General features: G+C 40.9%; 2 protein-coding genes across 2 annotated transcripts; one reads left to right on the forward strand and one right to left on the reverse strand.

Moving 5' to 3' along the window:
• The first annotated feature begins 970 nt into the window (after nucleotides 1–970).
• LOC100701996 (T-box-containing protein TBX6L) lies at nucleotides 971–11371 on the forward strand. The gene is made up of 9 exons (XM_003444394.5): nucleotides 971–1160; nucleotides 2193–2328; nucleotides 4600–4702; nucleotides 5191–5355; nucleotides 5447–5593; nucleotides 5707–5783; nucleotides 5916–5986; nucleotides 6138–6351; nucleotides 6490–11371. The coding sequence occupies exons 1-9, from the start codon at nucleotides 1118–1120 to the stop codon at nucleotides 6671–6673; spliced, it is 1140 nt and encodes a 379-aa protein (XP_003444442.2). The 5' UTR covers nucleotides 971–1117; the 3' UTR covers nucleotides 6674–11371.
• crkl (v-crk avian sarcoma virus CT10 oncogene homolog-like) lies at nucleotides 9972–19629 on the reverse strand. Its single transcript, XM_003444335.5, has 3 exons — nucleotides 18309–19629; nucleotides 17453–17924; nucleotides 9972–12387 (listed from the first exon to the last, which is right to left on the reverse strand). The coding sequence occupies exons 1-3, from the start codon at nucleotides 18617–18619 to the stop codon at nucleotides 12253–12255; spliced, it is 918 nt and encodes a 305-aa protein (XP_003444383.1). The 5' UTR covers nucleotides 18620–19629; the 3' UTR covers nucleotides 9972–12252.
• Between the last annotated feature and the right edge of the window lie 735 nt (nucleotides 19630–20364).

Raw genomic sequence — 20364 nt, forward strand, 5'->3', positions numbered from 1 at the left:
TGTCTTCTGAAATTTGGCATCAGCAGGCCCCTTCCTTTGTTCTTTAAAGTGATTTTTTTTTTCAAACATATGGGAATTACTGTATGTGGTTTGTAAGCAGAGGAAGGCTAAAAGATGGACATTATGCCATTTTTGTATCTGTTTGAGAATTGTGGTAATTTCGATGGATGATTTTAATCGCAATTACTCCCAACAATGCAAATAAATGTATTGAAACCTGATCAAAAACGGCCCATATAGTAGCATATAATAGTAGCAGCTTGTCAGGATGTTTTCTATTTGCACTTTTTCTGTTTTTATCCTTAGCGTTTGGTTTTCAAACTTTAACCCAGCTGCTCAACTCTTCCTGCCACCGGTCTTTGATTTGAACTGGCTTCTGACTGCTTGCCTGTGTATTCCCAGGATAGTTAGAGTAGTAGTCAGTGGGTGTGTGGCGGGGGCTTGAGTAAATGAGGCCATTTGGCCACTTTAGCAGCATTGTCAAACAGCTTGTTCTCAATACACATTCAAAGCTGCCGAGAGGGGTCGTCCCCCCCGCCCGCATTTTTAAACGGTCGCTGTCCGTTTTAATTTGGTATGCAGAAGAAAAGTAGGGAATGAATATTTTTATGGGTTTCAGGTCTAGTACTGTGTGCCTGGAACATAGCAGGACACCAGTTCTCGCATCAAAGCCAAATCACTCGCTTTTCTGTTTTTGAGGGCTTTAAAGGTGTTTTCAGACGTGATTTCCACCATCTACATGTAAATGCAGTAAATGGAACAAATAAAGAATGGAACATACTAATTTATTGGATACATTTATGGTTTAATATGATGGAAAAATCTTATTTCTTCCCATGACTCAAAATTAAATTGCAATATTTGAAAAAAGCAACAAATGGTTGCATACAATCCCTTTAAAAAGAAAAGCAAAGAAACTAAATAGCAGGTAAACTCCTCACCTACCCCCTCAGTCTTTTCTGACCCCCCCCCAGAAAGGCCACCCCTCTTCTTATGACCAATGGAGTTGAAGGCCACGCCGATCAAGGATATAAACTCCTGAATGTTCTCACTACAGTTTGATCATTTCAAGGCTGGACTTGGTTTAAAAACTTGAGGGATTCACAGGGTGATTGTGATGGAGATGACAGGAGGACATGATGACGTGCACCATACCGCTGGTAAGTTGAGTTATCACACCAACCTGTACTGCATGAGTGTGCATGTTTAAAATGACACACAAAAAATCTTCTAGAAAAAAATTAATTGCCTTATTTTTCGGACCATAAGGCACACCGGATTATAAGGCGCACTGTCGATGAACGGTCTGTTTTCATACATAAGACGCATTAAGCGAAACAAAACCATCAGATAAGTCAGACTTTACTCAGCTCATTCTTCTTGCTTCCTCCAATTCCGTACCAGTGATTCATTAATGTTGAATTCTCTGGCAGCTGCTCTATTCCCATGTATATCAATGACTAATAAAAAAGTTAGTTTTCATCCTCCAGCTTCAGTTTGTTATGCTAACATAGCTAGCACATCATTACATACCAGGTAGCCCTAAAAAGGTGACTGCTGTTTAGTTTTCTGTCTTTATTTATGTTGGAAGTGATAGCAGAGCAGTACGTTTTACTTCTTTCAGAAATCTCTCAGTCAGAACATGCTATATCATGTTTAGGTGGAAACTAGCGCGCTAACTTCCTGCTTACTTCTAACTTTGTTAAATGTAATAAATTCTGTTTTCATGAATGGACAGAGTTTTGGACCAATCCATCAAGTGGTGCAGCTTCCTAGCTTACCAAAGTTGTACTAAAACATTTTTGACAGATTTTTGAGCGCCGTCTACCACATAAAATCAGTTTGAGGTCAGTAAGCACAACCAGATTCATACATAAGGCGCACTGTCAACTTTTGGGAAAATTAAAAATTTTGCCTTATAGTCCGAAAAATACGGTACTGTAATGATTTGTAGGTGAATAATAACTTATGCGAGATGAGCACCCAAACTAACAACAATAAAAAAAGGGAAAACTCTTACAGAGAGAGTGTACATTCATATTTTATTGGCTTGAGAACTATTGATCCTGTGGAAGGCCTCTTCAGATGTGGAGGCTGGCTTTTCATGCTGCAGTAAACCATTCCCAGGTTCTATCAATACAGCTGCAGAACTGTTTACATGTATACTTGTATTCTTTTAATTTCTTTCCCAGACTCCAGTTTAAATGAGAGCATGTCGTTAGCTCACCCATACCAGCCCAGTGGCATCAGGATGACCCTGGAGAACGCTGATCTCTGGCAGTCCTTTCACAGCATCGGTACAGAGATGATTATCACAAAACATGGAAGGTAATGAAGCTGATACTTGGAACATGTTCTGCTCTCTAAAGAGTGCTCTGTGTTGAGCCTTCAGCAGTTTTTCATGACATCAGTATTTCTCACAACAGTTGGAGAACTGCTAGAATGACTAGTTGGGCTCACTGAAAATCTTGCTGTCTTTCAGTTTCAAGAAGTTCTTTTAAGGTGTTGCTATATTTTTTTTTTTCCACTTTTCAACTATCATGATACTGACAGTTGTTAGCAGTCTTTTTCACTTTAATTAACTTTAGTTAAATTTTAGTTGACTGTACTGGCGTTTCTGATACTACGTGTTATCTGCTTATTTGTACATTGGGCGATATGATTATTTGATCCCCTGCTAATTCACTTCGATAGAAATGAACAGTCTCTATTTTAACCATAGTTTCATTTTAATGGTGAGAGACAGAACCATAAAAGTTATTAACTGATGTGCATGTAATTGAATGAAATAAGCATTTGATCCACAAGCAAAACATGACTTAGTAGTTGTTTGATAAGCCCCTGTTGGCAAGCACATCGGTAAGATGTTTCTTGTAGTTGGTCACCAGGTTTCTGCACATCTCACGAGCGATTTTGGCCCACTCCTCTTTAAAGAAACTGTAACTCCTTCAGGGTTTCTTAGCTGCCAATTGGCATTTGATGCTTCAGTTCCCTCCAGAGACTGTCTATAGGACTGGGGGCTGGAGCATGGCTAGACCACTGCATAGCCCCCTCTTTAGCCATTTCTTTGTTGCCTTGGCAGTATGTTTTGGGTTACTGACCCATCTTCAGTGTTCTGTCTGAGGCAAGAAGGCTCTTGTCCAAGATTTTATGGTGCATTGGCCCCTCAGTGCGGTGAAATCGTCCCGTGCCCTTAGCAGAAAAATGACCTCAAAGCATAATTTTTCCACCTCCCTGTTTGGCTGTGGGGTTGGTGTTCTTTGGGTCAAACACAGCAGATCAAGTTGATCCCAGAGAGTTTTGGTTTCATTTGACCACAGCACTTTCTCCCAAGCCTTCTCTGAATCATTTAAGACGTTCGCTGGTAAGATTGGTCTTGAGCAGCTACATGGAATCTTGGAGTCCTGTACTACAAAGCAGGATTTTGTCTTATTTGGCTAGCGTCAGGGTTAACACTGTGTTTTCTGTACTCCAAAGGTAGTTCACTTATTACCGAGGTATAATACTATTTACAATATACTTGCACCATAAAGCTAACGTACTTTGAAGCTGGTTAAGTACAAGATTAGAGATATGAGACATGAGGTAACTGACTACTGACCAGTTCTCCTCAAAATAGCAATACCATTCCTGGACCTCTGTGCATGGATAGTAGCAGCGTCTGATGTCTTTGAGTTAAACCCTAAAGAATACAAATATAAAATGACTTCTGTCAGTCACACTATAGCTCACTTGATTGAGTGACGAGTGCGACCCATATATGCTACAGGGGTCTGGTGTTATTGTAAATGCACACCTGTGGCATTTTAGTAGGTAGTTACAGGTAGGAATAATGAAAATACAGAAATGGAACACTTGTGTGGTGGATGCTGACTCTTATAATGCTGATAATACCTGAATACATTAATGTATGTACTTGTAATGGTATATTGTGGAATTGCTACTTTAAATAGAAGGAGTACTTCCTCTACCATTAATAAAAGTGGATAAGAAGGCTTTAAGTTGCACCCATCTTTAAATCTTTGCCTGTTGATTCAGGAAGAGGTTGCTTTTGCTGTTTAATAAAGCAGACTGTCCTTTTGCAGGGAGTTCACTGTGCTATACAGTTGTGTTTTCTATCGCTGCTTTTACTTGCAATCAGACAACGCAGATGCATTCACTGGAACACGGACACGGGCGCTTCAGGGAGTGAACTTGACTTGCGTCTTTCATAGTCATGGCTTGTCTAGCCTCTCCATGGCTGGTATTCCCTTTCCTTAATCTGACAGCAGCATGTGAATGGCTTCACGTCTCATTGGATTGAAACTTGAAACTGCTAATCTCTAGTGTCAACGCTCTAGAACACAGAGTAGAAAATAACATGTGTAACTTTGAAGACAAATGTTACACATCCAGTGGGTACAGTAAATAAATGGTCAAAATGACCTCCGTGTTTTCCTTAAAACACTTCCATGACTCCAAAATAAAATATTATTTCCAGGAACGATGTGAAGCACACAATCTGGTTACTAAAGAAATCCCCAAATTAAGTGTTTAAAAAGTTGTTTATTTTTCATTTGAGCCACATTTTTGCTTCTGACTTGGTGCATGCCTTTTCAGGAGGATGTTTCCACACTGCAGGGTCAGAGTATCCGGGCTCCAGCCTTTTACCAACTACGTCATCACGATGGACATCGTTCTTGTAGATGGCTTCAGGTACAAGGTATGATCGCATGCAACAAGCGATGATTGTGTGCTGTAGCTAGTTTGCTCCTACCCACCCCCCTTCTTTCTTGGGCTTAAAGTGAGCCGAGTGCTGTTTGTAAAAGGCTGCAGTTTGGAGCCAGACCTCAGTCTACCCGTTCTGGGTCGTTCACTGCTGCATTTCAAAGCAAGCCCTATAAGTGCAGTCTCGGCTGGAAGCCCAATCAATTAGCATCACTGATCAGTGAACGAGGAGTAGTTGACCTTCCATAGATTCAGCAGCTCATGCATTGTTCCCTTTAATCACCCCCATCCAACTGGGTCACTCCCTTTTTAGCATAGTGTATTGGGTTGCCAAGTACTGTAAGGAGCACTTTTTTTTTTTATTTCTCTCCCCCCATGTGTGAGTTTGTAGGGTTTTCTTGTGGTTCATGGAGAGTTTTGCTTAATTATACACATCATGAAGTCTCACACTTAAATCTGCCCCACTTCATTATTTCTCTGTAGTGGAAAAAGGAGCAGTGGGAGATCGCAGGAGCGGCAGACCCCCACCCCCCGTGTCATACATACATGCACCCAGACTCTCCTGCTCCAGGAAGGCACTGGATGAAGCAGCCACTATCTTTCCCCAAGCTTAAGCTCACCAACAATACCTTGAATCAGCATGGCCATGTAAGACAACCCCCTCTTTTCTTTTCTTTTTTCTATATTGTAGTCTTCACTGTATTTGACCATTTGCTTATTTTCTTGTTTTTACAATCAGATCATCCTGCTCTCCATGCATCGCTACTACCCGAGGTTTCATGTGGTCCAGGCGGATAACCCGTACGCTCTCCGCTGGGGCTCTGTGCAGAGCTTCTCATTCCCAGAGACGGCATTCACTGCAGTCACTGCTTACCAAAACCCAAAGGTTCAAATCTGCCAAAAACAGTCAATAACATTAAAATTTTTGTGCAGAACATCCTTTTTATTTAACAGAATTCTGCAATGCCAATCCAACCGTCTTTTCTTGTTTCTTCTAAGATTACCAAATTGAAAATTGATCACAACCCCTTCGCTAAAGGCTTCAGGGAAGGAGGCACTCATTCTCACAGTAAGAGGTAAGAATGCCTCTCAAGAGACTTAAATTTGTTGTACTTTTCAATTTGTTTTTCTTAATTTAGGTCATTGTAAAGATGAAATTAAAATTAATTGGAAAGAACATGTAAATCATTATATACAATATATTTTAGGTTGTCAAATAAAAGCCCCCCTGCAAAGAGACCCACACTGGACAGGGATGACTTGAGCAACAGCTCTCCAAGTAAGCTTCTGTAATTTCTATCTTCAAGTTTTTAATAAATGAATACTAAAAGAAAATGTAAGAAAAGGATTTATGGTGATGAAACTTGTGCTAAAGCAGTTTGAAAATGTGGCGACACTCCTGAGATTTAAATGTTGCATTTCCCTCTTAGGCCTGCAGAGGATGCCCTCCACCTCTCAGTTCACACAGATGGAGGCGAGTCGGGCCTCCACACAGCAGTCACTGAAGGGAGGTCATCTTTCAGGCTCAGCTCTGGAGCCGGACCCGTCTGAGAGTATACACGTTGAGCCCCTGGTGCTGCGGGAGTACAACTGCAGCAGTGATGAACAGATGGTGCCTGCTTCCATGCCATACCAACCATACAGGTCTGATTTTAAAAATATCCAGTATTGTTTAAATGCTTGGTACACTTCTACCCACGCAGAGACTACCTGAGATCAAGATGAATAGCACCAGGCATGCAGTCGCATTACATTTAACCTCCGTGTGACTCTTTCGTGCAGGTCTGAGTACGGCATGTTCCCATACCCTTCCAGAGATCCAGACGGTGCGCAGATCTTCCTCCACCCTCCTCCTAATTCACGTTCTGCAGCTGAACCTTGCATCCAACAACATGGCTATTACCACCAGTATAACACCACAGCAGACTGGAGCCAGAGCCCAGTCCTGTCATACACAACTTGGTAAAGATTGATCTTTTTTTAAGGTAGTGAAATTGTTGGACGCTGACGATACGAAAGAACTAAAGGATTGTGATAGACGTGGAGGAATAACTGACCTTCCACTTGTTTTATTTCCATTAGCTTGGATTATATACAGCAGCAACTTAAAATAGTCTGTTTTAATGGACGAAAAAAAAAATCTGTTTAGCTTGAGGTTTTAGCTTTTGTGTTATTTTGTTTGTTTGTTTTTTTTTTTCCCTCACAGTGAGTCCAACTTGAGATTTTTGTCTATGCTCAAGTTTTTGTTGGTTTTTTTGTTTTTTTTAAGTTAACATGTAAGTTAATATGTATTGTGTTTTTTTTTTTTTTCTTTTTGTTTCTCAGCTAAGAAATAAATGTGAGAATGAATGTAAAGGTGAAACGATCCATTCTGTTCCATAACACACCTACAGACCGCTCTACGTCACACTTCAGTGAGTCCAGTTAACACCATGTGCAACAATGTGTCAGACACCGTTCAAGAAGAACGGAGCTAAGATAGACTGCCCTGGCGTAGTGTCTGACCCGATAAAGAAGTGACAGACTACTAGTGTGGAAATGCGATCATAGCCTGGCATGTTTCCTCAGCAGAAGGCAGGAGCGTCTGTCCTGTAAATGTTTTACGACCGACAGGGCAAAGCCATATCTGGGACATTCATAAAGCTTTAGGGAGCAGACACTGCAGCAAGTAGTTTTCTAGAACATGCGTGCAGACTTGCATCTTTTTGTGTTGTAGATTTGAACTTTTTTTTCTTCCTTTAAACAAACGCACAGGCCTGCACAGAGACTTGAGTGGTACCAAAACTGGAGCAGTCTGTACTTGAAGGGCTAGCTGTGACTTACTTTTAGTTGGGAGTTAATTTAGTTTAACCCAGGCAAACTCCTTATTGTGTTTTTGACTCATGGAACATTTTTCCCCCAATCATAATTTGTAGTCCTTGTATGTCCATTTTAAGTTGGGCAACTCTAGCTTCTGAGAAACTAACCTGAATTTTTAACTTGTGGCTTTTTTAAAGCGGGGGAAACACACTTGTATAAGTGTGACTGATTTCTAACACCATTAATTCATGTTTAACGGGTCATCTCTCTGACTTCTGTCATTTTTTCTGATTTTGGCAGCAGAAGCCACACACTTTTGTACCATTTATGCTGCCACCAAAAATGTATATAACATCCATATCTGAAAAGCTATGGCAAAGCAGACTTTGCTCCTCTAGTTGCAAAAATCTCAGATTGCACTGTGGAGAAAAATGACCTTTGGATCGCTTACTCGGATCTCGTCACTTCCTTGCGACTTTCTCCGTCACCGGTTTCAGGTCATACTTCATAATCATCAGTGGTCATCATTCTTGTCACATGTGAGGATCGGATTGGGGTTTAAAACGCCTCGAGGTTAAAGGGAAAAGCGCTCGTGCCCTGTTTTTTGTTTATGGTGTTTGGAAAGAGGAGTTGACGTGCCATAAAGTCACAGATACTGCTCCTGCTGGGTATCCAGAGGGCAAACAAACTACATTCATTACTATAAATTATGAAGATTTAATGTTGTGTATTTGATCAGCTATTTTAGATGAATTCAAATTAGCATCAACATTGTCATACTTTAAATTGCAGCCCTTCTTAAGATTAATTGCAAAAAAGAAAAAAAATGACTGTACATTCACTTCTGTGGGCCAAGTGCTCTACAGCATAATAACTGCCATCACAGCTAGCTTGAGGGCGGTGGCCATAATGGACTGTAGGAAGGCCTTTATCGACCCTGCTGCACATCTATTTAAACTCTCACTAACGCACACTGTGCCCCGAAGAGAGGTCAGCATCGGCCAGGTTTGATTCATTATGGCCGTTCTCGCTGCGGCCTGTGCCTTACACAGTGCAGAGGAATACATTGATTGGCTTTAATGGCAACTTAACCCACGCATGAGGTACAAGGGATCCAGAGAAAAAGGACAAAGAGAATCAATGTGCAAATTCAAACCACCTTATATGGATACATATTTGTCCGTACGCTTTCATTAATATCCACTAAGTGTCAAAGAAATGCTGCTTTTGATGGTTTCTGTTATAGCAAGTCTAGATCACTTGACAATACAAGGTACAGCACAACAAAATGAAAAATATTTTCACAAATATTCATCCACTCGAGTCGCCCCATTTAAAATTTGGTCAAGAGTACGCCTCAGACCTTCTCTCACAATAACGGCTTTTATTAAAAACTAGTAGTGCCAGGTCTATGGGTTTGCGCAATGCTGCTTGCATCCATATTGCCCCTCGAGTCACTTGACGCAATGTTCAAAATGCCAAAAAAAATCAAGGCTAAAAAGCATCAATCTGCAAACAGGACAGTTCAATGGGGTCACTAGTAACTGCATCAACGGCTAGTGTTTTATGGACAACATGCCAGTTTCACAAAATTGCATGAAGACCGCTGCACTCGATACTTGTACATATATTCGCCGGGGTCCTTTGCACATCAGCATTCATGTTTTAGGGTGTGGACTTTCCATGCAAGATGAGAGCTGGTTATTGTATCTGTGTATAGGTCACTGCAACAATATCCACTTTTCTGGATATGCGTCACGATACATTAAATATTAGCGTGCCAAAATGTCTGGGTTTTGTTCAGATAAAAAAATAAAACCTGATACTATGTTAAGAGCAGTAATGATTTGCATAAACAAAACTAACACGAGCAACAGTCTGTAGGCTCAAGCCAAGTTATTAGCATCAATACAGTCCCATTGACCTGTCCTAGTCAGTGGCAGGCATCATTTTAGTGCACATTTAGCCAAGCGCATCAGCAGCAGTACTGTCCCCCAGCAGCAGAAAGGGTCATCTCAGAGACAGCAGGGCACTCATTTCTCACAACACTGTCAGCAGAGACCTTGTTACAGAAGTCATAATAGCACATACAAAGTATAAATATTGGGGGGACCTGCTGATTTACACCGCTCAGTACCTGGTTTGCAAAGTGCTGAACAAACAGAGCATGACCACCAGAAACATTGCCCTTGAAAACTTTTCCATTCCCCCATCTGCGGGTCAGCTGACTGTCTTTTATTAGCACTTCATTAAAATTCATTAATTGCTTCCTTTCTCCTGGGCACGGGGAGAATCAAAACTGGAACTGTCAAAAAAAAAAAAAAAGAAGAAGAAAAAAAAAAAAAAGAAGAACAGAGCAACTGTCCTGCGTTCTACATGCACAACTGTTAATGTCGAGCCGCAGCCAACACGCGTCACACCCAACCATCTGTGTTAACACGATGACAGAGAACCAGAGGGCATACTTAAAGAAGTAAACATTTTTATTTACTTGTTATGTACATAAAGGGCCTTTACCAGCACAGGTGTTAACCATGGGAAATATTAACACATGTAAATGGTATAAGAAAATAAAAGGCACAATCTTTCAAATTTTTTTAAGTAAAAGACAAGCTTTCCTAAAATATGTGAAAACAGCACAGTAATACTGTTAATGCCATTACAAAATAACTCAGAAGCATGAGGAAAAAGCAAAGGGAAATAATCAGAGTGTATTGCTTAATTAGTAAGATTTCATTAAGCTTGACAAGGAAAACCCCAACCCGGTGCGTCTGTACACGGCAGGTGGGATTAAAAGAGAAACTTTTATTTAATGAGGAATTTAATGACATCAAGCAGCATTTGGCGAGGGAAAAAAAACCCAAAAAACCCCAAAACAAAACAAATGATCTCCCTGGTCAAGAGGTCATGCACAGAGGCAACCAGCAGGCATTTATTTGTTTTCCCTTTTTAAAATGTCACCCTTGGTTACCTTTAATAACATCACTCATTAAAAAAAAAAAAAAAAAAAAAAAAAAAAAAAAAAACCTGATTTCATAGCTTACTACGAAACCACCGAAAAGGAAAACAGGGATACAACTAAAAGAATTCTGAGTCGATGGCTGAGCAATAATTTTTTCCTTTTCCTTTTTTTTTTAACAAAGCGCTAAAAGAAGCGACAGAAAGGGGGTAGGATGGGCAGGGGTGGGATTGATCAGTTTTACTGCACAGACCTGGAGTTCTGCACCATTTGCACATCTGTTTAATCCTCGGCTCGACAGAATCTGCTGCGGCAGTGTGATGAGATTCTTTCCACTACTCAGCATGAAGGAGAAAAATTATTTGTGCGCAGACCAAAAATACTCGAGGAATAAAGCTGGTTGAAAAAAAGATAATAAAAATCCTACATTGACAGGAGTATCATCACAATAAAAACTAAAGGGTCAGAGATGGAATTGCATGTGCTAGAAGTAAGACTTGTCTTACTTTGAAAAGGCATTGATGGGATCTCATTGGCTTGCTCAGACATTCCCCCTTCCCTGACCTACACCACTGAAAAACTCAGTTCTTCATCTCAGTGGAAAGGCTTCAAGTCCTCATGCCCACACTGTGGGGACACTATGTTTTTAGTATGTTTAGCCTTGTAGTCAGATGCTTGCGGAAAGTGCTGGCCAGGGCTGTTGCTATTTGGCTTTTAGAAACCCTGCTCAAAGCTTGGCACTCTTAATGCAAATAATCTAAAATGTGTCTTTTAGTCTTCAATGATCTCCAAGCAAGTAAAGAGGCGCCGACGTGGAGATGCAAGGTTACCCCACTATCCATGTCAACAAATCCAAACGAAAAAATAAAATTAATCATTGGACAATGATTTAGAAAATAGCAACAATTATAATGAAGTCACATGGCCGTTCATGTCTTAGTAACATAAGATAAATAAGCTATCAGCCAGTCAGGGTGTAGAATGGATGGGATGGGATGGGATAATGAGATCTACCGTGCCATGTTCCAACTCAAATCCTCCACACACCCCATCTCTTTCTACTTCCTCCTAATCTGTAACACACACGCACACAAAAATCTGTCTACCTGAACAACTCATGGCCAATGTGTACAAGTGTGTGCTTGTGCAATGGTTAAGGTACAACAGTGACTTGATTGTTTGGAGAAATAACATGACTGGCTGGTTAGCTCCTCATTGCCTCAGTGCTCTCCCAAGTCCATAGGGATAATTCTTTCTTTCCCTATTTCATACAAATATCCTCACATCAACAAAACAAGCACACATCAACACTTCTGAAAGTCCCAAAGACGTCAAACATAACAAATATTAAGAGAAAACTTTTTTTTCACTTTTTTTCTTTGTTTTTTTTTAAAGACGTGATGTAATATGCTAACTATCCTTGTGGACACACACGTACACAAAAACATACATACCCACACACACAGTCTGATGCCCAGTGATCTGGAAATGAAAAGAACACTAATGCAAAAATGCCACCCAGCCTGGAACAAAGATAAGGGAAAAGGGACCTGGGAAAAGTGGGGTCAGGTTTTAGTTTGGATCTAATGTCCAAAGCTGTAAACAGTCAGAAAGCCTTGCAATGGCTGGCAACAACAACAGGAAAGGGGGAGGGGGAGGGGTCGCTATCATGGTACAGCCCCAAGCAGGCAAGCACATAACCGTGAGACTGGCAGGAAAAGATGGAGACAGCCAGCAGATTCGGGTACTCGGCGATACGGGAAAGAGGCTTCAGCTGAACGCCTAGGTCAGTCACTCTCCTCCGGATTCTGGGGGTCTATGATTTTGACATGGGTGAATGGAAAGAGACCCCTCCGTCCGTTCACCTCTCCCTCCCACTGACCGCTGATGTTCATCCGCGTAACCTTGACAATGTCACCAACCTGAGAAAAGGAGGAAAGGAAGCAGAGTTACAGGAGAACTGGTGTCAAAGTCTAACCTAATTACATATAAGATATTCAGCACAATGCAGTATTGGGGAGTTGTTTTGTGCCATTTAAGCAATTTAGTCAGAAACTTGTAAAACAAAACTACAACCCATGTCTTACAGTAGTCAGTCATAGGCCCAATTAAAAAAAACTAAATCCTTACGACAAGTGGCTGATGTTTGTTTTAAAGCCTGTTCCAAACTACAACAATAAACCCTTTGAGGTTACAGAACATCCAGTCTGATTTATTAATACACGCTTTCTAAAATAAAACCCAGACTGTTGGATCTCCACTGTCACATTACACCGCAGGTTAAAAGATGACAGAAGAGCGCCGAGCTGTCGCTCAGATGGTTTGTGACACTGCGCGTGACCCCAATCTGTTAAAGCCATATGTTCTTTATCAGGATTAGGAGGGGGGAAAAGTCCATCATCAAAACCACGACTGAAAATATGATGTGAGGGCACACCAGTGTGGCATCAATTTGAATGAAGCTTCAAAGACATCCTGTCCTGGACTTTGGAACTACAACGATGCCACTCTCGAATGACAAGTATATGATGTATACAGTCATAAAAAGTATTAGTGAGATCTGTCAAAAAGTCAGAAAAGGTCAGGTTTGTACGTTGAGAACTTCATAAGGATTAAATTTAGGTGTTAAACGTTGCCTTATGTCAAGTAGATATAAATCTTCAGCCAGAAAAAGCCTTGTTATTTAAGAATGGATGTTTTAAGTATATTGAATATTTAAAAAAAAAAAAAAGAGAGAGAGAGCAAGAACTAACTACCAATAAGCTACCAAGAGGGGGAAAAAAAAACCCTAAAAACATAACATATTGAAGGTATAACTTGATTTTATCTGCCTGTATGTCCAGTCGCAGCTTCTATATCCTGAACTTCACGATCTAAAATAGCCACGCCACAAAATTAAAGATTCTGTGCATTCAATGAAGGCAAATTAGAAGCCAAAAATAAGCTAGTGAAAGTTTTTGATGCCTTCCTTTTTTCAATTAACCAACTATATTGAACACTCTGGTGAACACTTAAGTGTAGATACTTAAAATTCTGGGTGCTCAACTTTGTCTTGAACTTCTACAGCATCATATCCATTTAGGCTGAGCTTTTTGCAGCATGCTACACAGTATATTTAAAAACCAAAGACTTTGAAAATGTGGATACATTGAAACAGATGATATACAAATCTGGAATTCTAAGAGCTTCCAGATTAAAAATAAATAAATAAATAAAAAAATAAAGACAGACCCAACCGAGAGGAAACACTCTTGTGGGAATCACCATTTATGACTTGAAGTTATGGAGTTGTGTAATTGTAAAAGTACAGCAGAAAAAGTAAATAAAGCTTTTTAAGCTGCGTCAGTTCATTCAAAGTTATGACGCACATTAATAGCCGAAGTCTGTGATCGTATACTGCGTATCAATCAGAGGCTGAAAGGTGGCACACACTGACAGCTGTGAACAGCAAAGCTTTGTTGACAGGCGAATGGTGATTTGGGGTTTAGTCAAATTGCAAACCAAACTTGTCAGAAATTGCAAAATAGAAAAAGCAAGGCTGCAGATTACGCAAATGAACAAGGAAATGCATAACCAGGAGGAGGTTTTCGATTAAGGAATGCTGCCCCCCCCTCATTATTCACATTTTAAGAGACATAAGTAGCGAAGGTATCCCAGAGAACTAACTAGCAGTAATTAAAGTTGTATCCATATATGCATTCAGAAAACCTTATGGATGTCTACATTTGTAAGTCTTTAGAGGACCGTAAACACACAGAACCTAGATTGAATATGCAGATTCCTTAAATGAAGCTCAGTTAAGAGAATTCAAATCAGGACTCTGCAGAGTGAACCTACTGAACCATTCAAGTGCTGCCCATCTTTAAGCAGGTACAAGAGCTATCACTATCCACGCTAGAGAGAAGACTGTGCCAAGAAACAAATCTGGACAATGTGACGAATGCAGCAACACTGAATCTGGAACAGTTTCATTACTTTACTCTGAGGAAGACTGGCACCGGTGGCAAAATGGTGATACAGGTATCTGACCATGAGCTTTCTGTTCCTAAAGTTGGAAGCACTGACGTCAAAGACTTTATCTATGATGCAGATTTCAGCAACTACCATTATTTTATTTTTTTTCCTCCGTGGAAATCAATCCAACCTTTGCAATGTAGCACTGTGCAACATCAGGTATTAACAGTACTTCCACGTCAGCAGGAAAGAGTTGGGAAACAAAAACTCCTGTGGCTTTATTGTTACTTATGTCCAGTTGAAATAAACTAATACTTGGAGTTAGGTGGAGCTTGCCAATGCAAATAGATGTGGCAATTTCTAAAACCTGCGATGACAACATGAAATGGCATTAACCTAAGATGAACCATGGGAACGCATTACCCATATCACCCTGAACACGGGTCGGCGATTCCAAGTTGGGAAACAGAATCAAAACAGTGTCACAGGAAATTTTGTTTTCGTGACATTTACAACAAAAATATAAAAAAATGAAATGGAAACAAAACAAGCAACAAGGAAAATGGATGCCAATCAGATTTAAATCAATCCCTGATTAATAATAATAATTTAAAAAAATGTTAGGTCAAGTTTATTTTTATTCTCACATGTTAACATTTTTTAGTGCCTTCAGGGGCCAAAGTTTGCTTTTTGCCAGACTCTGGTGGTTTATTAAGAAAATAAATAAATAAAAATTAAATGAGTTAATACTGATTCCGGGGAAAACATCTAAAGCTGTTCACCTGAAGGTCCATCAGACCAGCTTGGGGAATCTCTTAGAAACAGAGAAAATGTACTCTTCACTTAACTAATGACACGAGCCAGCAAGCATTATACGAGCATCTAAGCCGGCACCAACAAATGCACTGTTGCATCAATAATCATCTCAGATGTACTTTTGGGAATCATGCATGTACCGAGAAGAGACACATTTAACTTTAATATTTCATCTCTTGCTAACCGTGGCTCCATCTGCTGCTTCACTGCTACACCAAATGATCACAGAGAAAACGTAAGCGGCAAACACAGTCCCGCCTCAAGTTTCAGTTCTCACACGCTCACTCTTGACTGCTCATTCGTGTGCAACCCATCTTTCTTTACAGCCGTCCCTTGGCCTCGTCTCTTCCTCTCTTCTATCTATTACAGTAAGTTAAATGAACATTTATTAAATGGAAACTGGAATCTCATTTCGGTGCTAACAAAAGATGGGCGACAACAGGCCTGGAAGGGTGCAGAGACACTGGCCAGCTGATGCATCTTGCTTATGCACTCAACCAGCATCGCAGTTTGAGTCTAAATGAGGTTAGGGACATTTTTTTGAGGTGACTGCTATTAGCTGTCGATTATTTAACAACACAACAACAAAACAAAAAAAACCCCCCAAAACTGCTTAATCTTTAGCAGGATGCTGATATTCTCAATTTACACTCATTTATGTGCAAGAAAGAGTCACAGGGAGGAAGTACTTCACTGTATCCATCTCTGCCGCCCTATTTTACACCTACAACTGCTGTCAAACTGATGAGTGTGAATGGAAGTGGTGCTATTGTAAGATAGCTTGCATTCTCATCCTTCCCCTGGGGTGAAAAAATAAATAAATAAAAAAAATAAAAACACACAAAAAACCCCACTAGAGCTCAATCTGCTACTGGAGCTGAGTGTTTTGGAGGCCCACTATATTTCTGAGGCACATAATGAGCATTGCATTGCATGTTTCAACATGCCACCACAGTCAGAGCAGATTTGTATTAGCCACAGCGTACCACTGAGGAAGGCAACACTGCTGAGAAATGCTTTCGTCAAAGCTGCTTCCAGGTTAGCAGGTAGATGGACAGCACTGAGTGTAAGCTTCAGTCGCAGAGACAAGTAATCAAAAGCCACAATGCTGTGGTGAGTTTCACTAGAGTCCCCACCCACCCTCCCATTTACATCTGCAAACTTTTTTGCATTTATTATTCATCGTTCCAAGAATCATATTAAGCTCTCTCAAACCACCCATCTCATATCTGCATGACTTTTGGTCCAATCCAAAGCCAAAAAGTTGTTTTATTTTTTTGTTTTTGTTTTTTTAACTATCCAAGGCTACAAAATAGATGTGGTTCATGTATTCTGACTGAACAGCAGCACCACATAACCAAAGCATCTTTGTGCAGCCAGTGTCCAGAGCTAGTTGTGAACAGACATAGTCTCCTGGTGTAATAATAACTTTTTATATTCAAACAAACAGGAAGGGCCTGATAAGAGCAAGCAGCAAGATGCTAAAACCACAGTTTGGTTATTAGTCTTTTAGTGTGAGCACACATCAAGAGGCTAGAATGTCAAAAGGACTCAGAAAAGGCGAAGCTTATCTGTAGACACTTTCTCACATTGAACCCAGCAAAACTACTGTGGTAACTGAAGGCGGGACTGGTGTTTCCCCAGGTCATTCTACTACTTAATTTTGCAGTTTTAGTATAAAAAGAAGTGATAGTTTTACACAGAAGCCTCTCCAAGCTTTGGTCACACAACCTAATTTTTATAAGAGTTACCTCTTGAGATTGTTGTCTATGTTTAAGTAACCTGACAGCTCCTAGAGAGCTGTCAGGTTGTGAAAATGTAAAAACACAAGTTTTTTCAGTGTTTTAACTTGACTGAGGTGATAAACTAATTTGTGTAGAAAAGTCTAAGCTGCACACAGACATCTTTGATTTATTTGGGCGCAGATGGAAAAATAATTAAGAAATGACTGAAGATGGAATACTGCTGCTTTAGGCAAAGAAGCTTATAGCGTGTTGTACTCCAGGCCCTTACCTGGCATATTAATTTACTGCATGATGTTGCATTACAGATCAAAGGTCCAGCTAAACAGATTTATGAAAAGTTAACGATTTAATTACAATATCCATCCTTTATAAAAATGAGCAGTGCATTAAAACATGATGAAATTACACTGATCCCCTAGAAAAAAAACAAAAACAAAGAAATAAAACAGGTAAGATCAAATAAATACAATACCTCTAGAGCAAGAGCAGTCTTGTCGTAGGCACAGGGCACTCGTTTCTGGATGGCTTTCGCCATGACAGGGCCGTTCTGCATGGACGGTAGCGGAGCGATAACTGCTCCAGGTGCGTTGGGCATTGGAGAAGGCGTCTGGGGTTGGGCATAGGCATGAGCAAGAGCATTGGAGGGCTCAGGGATCCCATAGCTGTTGGAGTTTCGCGATCCATGAGAAGGTTGGCCAGGGTGGAGTGAAGGTCGTACCACTTTCTCTACGTAGGGCACAGGGATCATCCCAGCACGTCCATCTTTATTCTTGGCGCTCCACCACTGCTCCTCCGGTTTTTCCAGGATGATAAGGATCTCCCCCTTCTTGAAGGGAAGGTCCTCAGCATCGCTGCCGGTGAAGTCGTATAGAGTCCGCACATACTCCAGATTCTCCTCTGCTCCAACCATGGGCTGGACAGGAGGACTCGGTGTACTTGAATACCTTAGAAAATTAAAAATAATGACGAAATTAAGTAAATGTTAATTGGTTATCCTTAAAAGTCATCACTGTGAAGCCTAGAATACAACAAAACTGCATTATTTGTTGAATAAAATCCTTTATAAACATGATTACCTAACTCCTCAATTACCAAAATGTGGTATCAGGTTTGGCTATAAAACCACACAAATCCTGAGTGAGGTTTATTTTTCCAGTGGTACCAACACTTCAAAGAAAAAACAAAACCCCCAAACAAACAAACAAACAAGCAAACTAGATGTGTGGTAATAGTGCTGATTTTATGACATAACCAAGTGAAACTGGGTTAGTTCTGATAAAAATAGTATGGTAAAGTGCTAGAGGAGGCGTGGTGGGTGACCTCCCTACCTGGGGGCTGGCTCTATCAGCGTGGTCGTGTCCAAGTAATGGATTTTGTAGAACTCCAGGAGAGCTGGGAGGTGGTCGAACTCTTGATCCCCTATTTTGAACCTCTTGCTGGGCAAAGAGTTGATGATATAGTGAGACACTTTGGAGTTTTCCGACACCGACAGTACGTAGTCGCCGGGGCAGGTCGACGAGTCTCGAACAAGAAACATGCCATGTCTCTGTCCTTGTAACCTATTCTGTGCCTCCTGTCGTGACACGGGTCCAAAATACCAGGCGGACCGATCAGAGGAATCAAATCGAGCAGTTGACATTTCTGTTCAAAAATAAGTTAATGTGGGCTTACAAATTAATATTAATAATAATAGAAAGGAAAATACTACAGGATTGGCTAGGCAATAAGTTAAAAGCTGTATGCGTGGTTCCAATTGGCCAATCACAGCAAACTGTAGGATTTGGAAGACTCAGGGCAGGGCACTCGTCGCTCTGGAAGGAGTTTCCGAGTGATTTCTTCACAAAACGCCTCAGGCACCGAAAAAATCTGTTTAAGAAAAACAAAAACAACCTGGCGTTTTTGTTTTCTTTTTTTCCCCTCCTTTCAGATGCAGGCTGCCAGTGACTTGATCCAACTCTGGAGCATACTGTTGTCCCAGTCTGCGGCCGAGCAGTTGTTAAAAGGGGGCCAAAAAACAGAAGAAAAACGAGCAAACTTACGACAGGCTACCATTGACGGAGGGCCAGAGAAGCAAACGATCAATGAAGCTTCCCCTTTTCGTTCCGCCTTCCGAGAAAACACCAAATCTTCTCTTCTAATAAATGTATCTCCTCCAGTCAGTATCAGTTGTGAGAGCGGAAAATGTGGCCTCACTTTTCCCCCCTTCTTCTTCTTTTTTCTTACATCCGATAATCCCTCATCTGTGCACAAAGGTCCCCGGCAGGTCACGAAACTATCAGCCGAAATCCTGCGGAGCTCACGGCGAGACACACTTCATGGAAACGCGTTTTCGAATCCCCTTTCTCGAGTCGGAGCAGACTTTTGAGGCAACACAGCAGAAAAATGGCGGCTCGCAACACGTCTTCACACAAAAAAATGATTTCAGGGCAGCGGCTCGTCTCCTGCGCGTGCATCTCAGGAGCCACGACCGTTTACAGGAGCTGTCGCGTGCATCCCCGACCGCTCACGAGGGATCTCGGCTTAACGATTGCTATATTTTATACTTTCCCTTATTTCCGCTCGTCCCCACTAGCACAGGCTACCAGAAGTACTGAGGTCGAAAAATGGCGACGGGAGGGCAGGTCCCGCTTTCTATCAGCGCGTCACTGACGGCAGGAGCGAGAGAGAGGGGAGGGGGGGAGAAGTGAAGGAAGGAGGTGGGCGTTTGGCGAAGCCACGGACAGCCCCTAGCTCTGCGAGAGTAGGTGTCAGTCATTTCTCAGTGAACCATTCTGCTGATAGAAGTAGCTGTTCCATCGTCTCGGGAATATAGTGAATATAGCAATATGGAGCATGTCGAGATACAAGTGTATTTTTTACTCCGTGTTCCTGCTTTGACGTAGTAATTTAATTGGATGTTTGCTTTTCAAAACTTAAAAGGGATTCACCGTGTGACTCAAAAATATAATACCACAGTTTAAATCAGGTTAAAGAGTGGCTAAACCTCAAATAAATGCTAAACCAATAGAGAGGCTAAGCAGTCAGGTCTTAAGTAGGCAACATTGATGTTAAAAGCTGCTGTAACATACTATATGTGTATGAGAGCGAGGTGTTATTTCTGTTTATATCCCTGCACTGTCATTAGTTGATTCTTAATTGGAAATATGTGTAGGCAGTGTTTCACAGTCATAGCTGGTTCTGTTAAAGCTAGGCTAATTTAACTACTACTTTTACCCTACAACAGTGGAGCATATTTTGCGATCCATTGCAGCTTTGAAGTAGATACTGTGGAGTAGACAGTGCTAATATATGTACTTTTGACAGGTAGTTATGTAGGTGTGTGAAGAGGAGCATCAAAATTGAGCTTTTTTTTCTATAAATGGAAAACATTATTCTATAAAATGA

The sequence above is a fragment of the Oreochromis niloticus genome, linkage group LG7, assembly GCF_001858045.2.
Source record: "Oreochromis niloticus isolate F11D_XX linkage group LG7, O_niloticus_UMD_NMBU, whole genome shotgun sequence".
Classification (NCBI taxonomy): domain Eukaryota; kingdom Metazoa; phylum Chordata; class Actinopteri; order Cichliformes; family Cichlidae; genus Oreochromis; species Oreochromis niloticus.

Bases quoted from the DNA above. Each gene is read 5' to 3' on its own strand.
- LOC100701996 (XM_003444394.5), top strand. From the start codon at position 1,118: ATGGAGATGACAGGAGGACATGATGACGTGCACCATACCGCTG. The intron at 5,784-5,915 runs GTAAGAATGCCT...AATATATTTTAG, and splicing joins ACTCATTCTCACAGTAAGAG to GTTGTCAAATAAAAGCCCCC. The intron at 6,352-6,489 runs GTCTGATTTTAA...TCTTTCGTGCAG, and splicing joins ATGCCATACCAACCATACAG to GTCTGAGTACGGCATGTTCC.
- crkl (XM_003444335.5), bottom strand. From the start codon at position 18,619: ATGTCAACTGCTCGATTTGATTCCTCTGATCGGTCCGCCTGGTATTTT. The intron at 17,925-18,308 runs GTAGGGAGGTCA...TAATTTTCTAAG, and splicing joins CTGATAGAGCCAGCCCCCAG to GTATTCAAGTACACCGAGTC. The intron at 12,388-17,452 runs GTATTGTATTTA...TCCTTTTCTCAG, and splicing joins AGACTGCTCTTGCTCTAGAG to GTTGGTGACATTGTCAAGGT.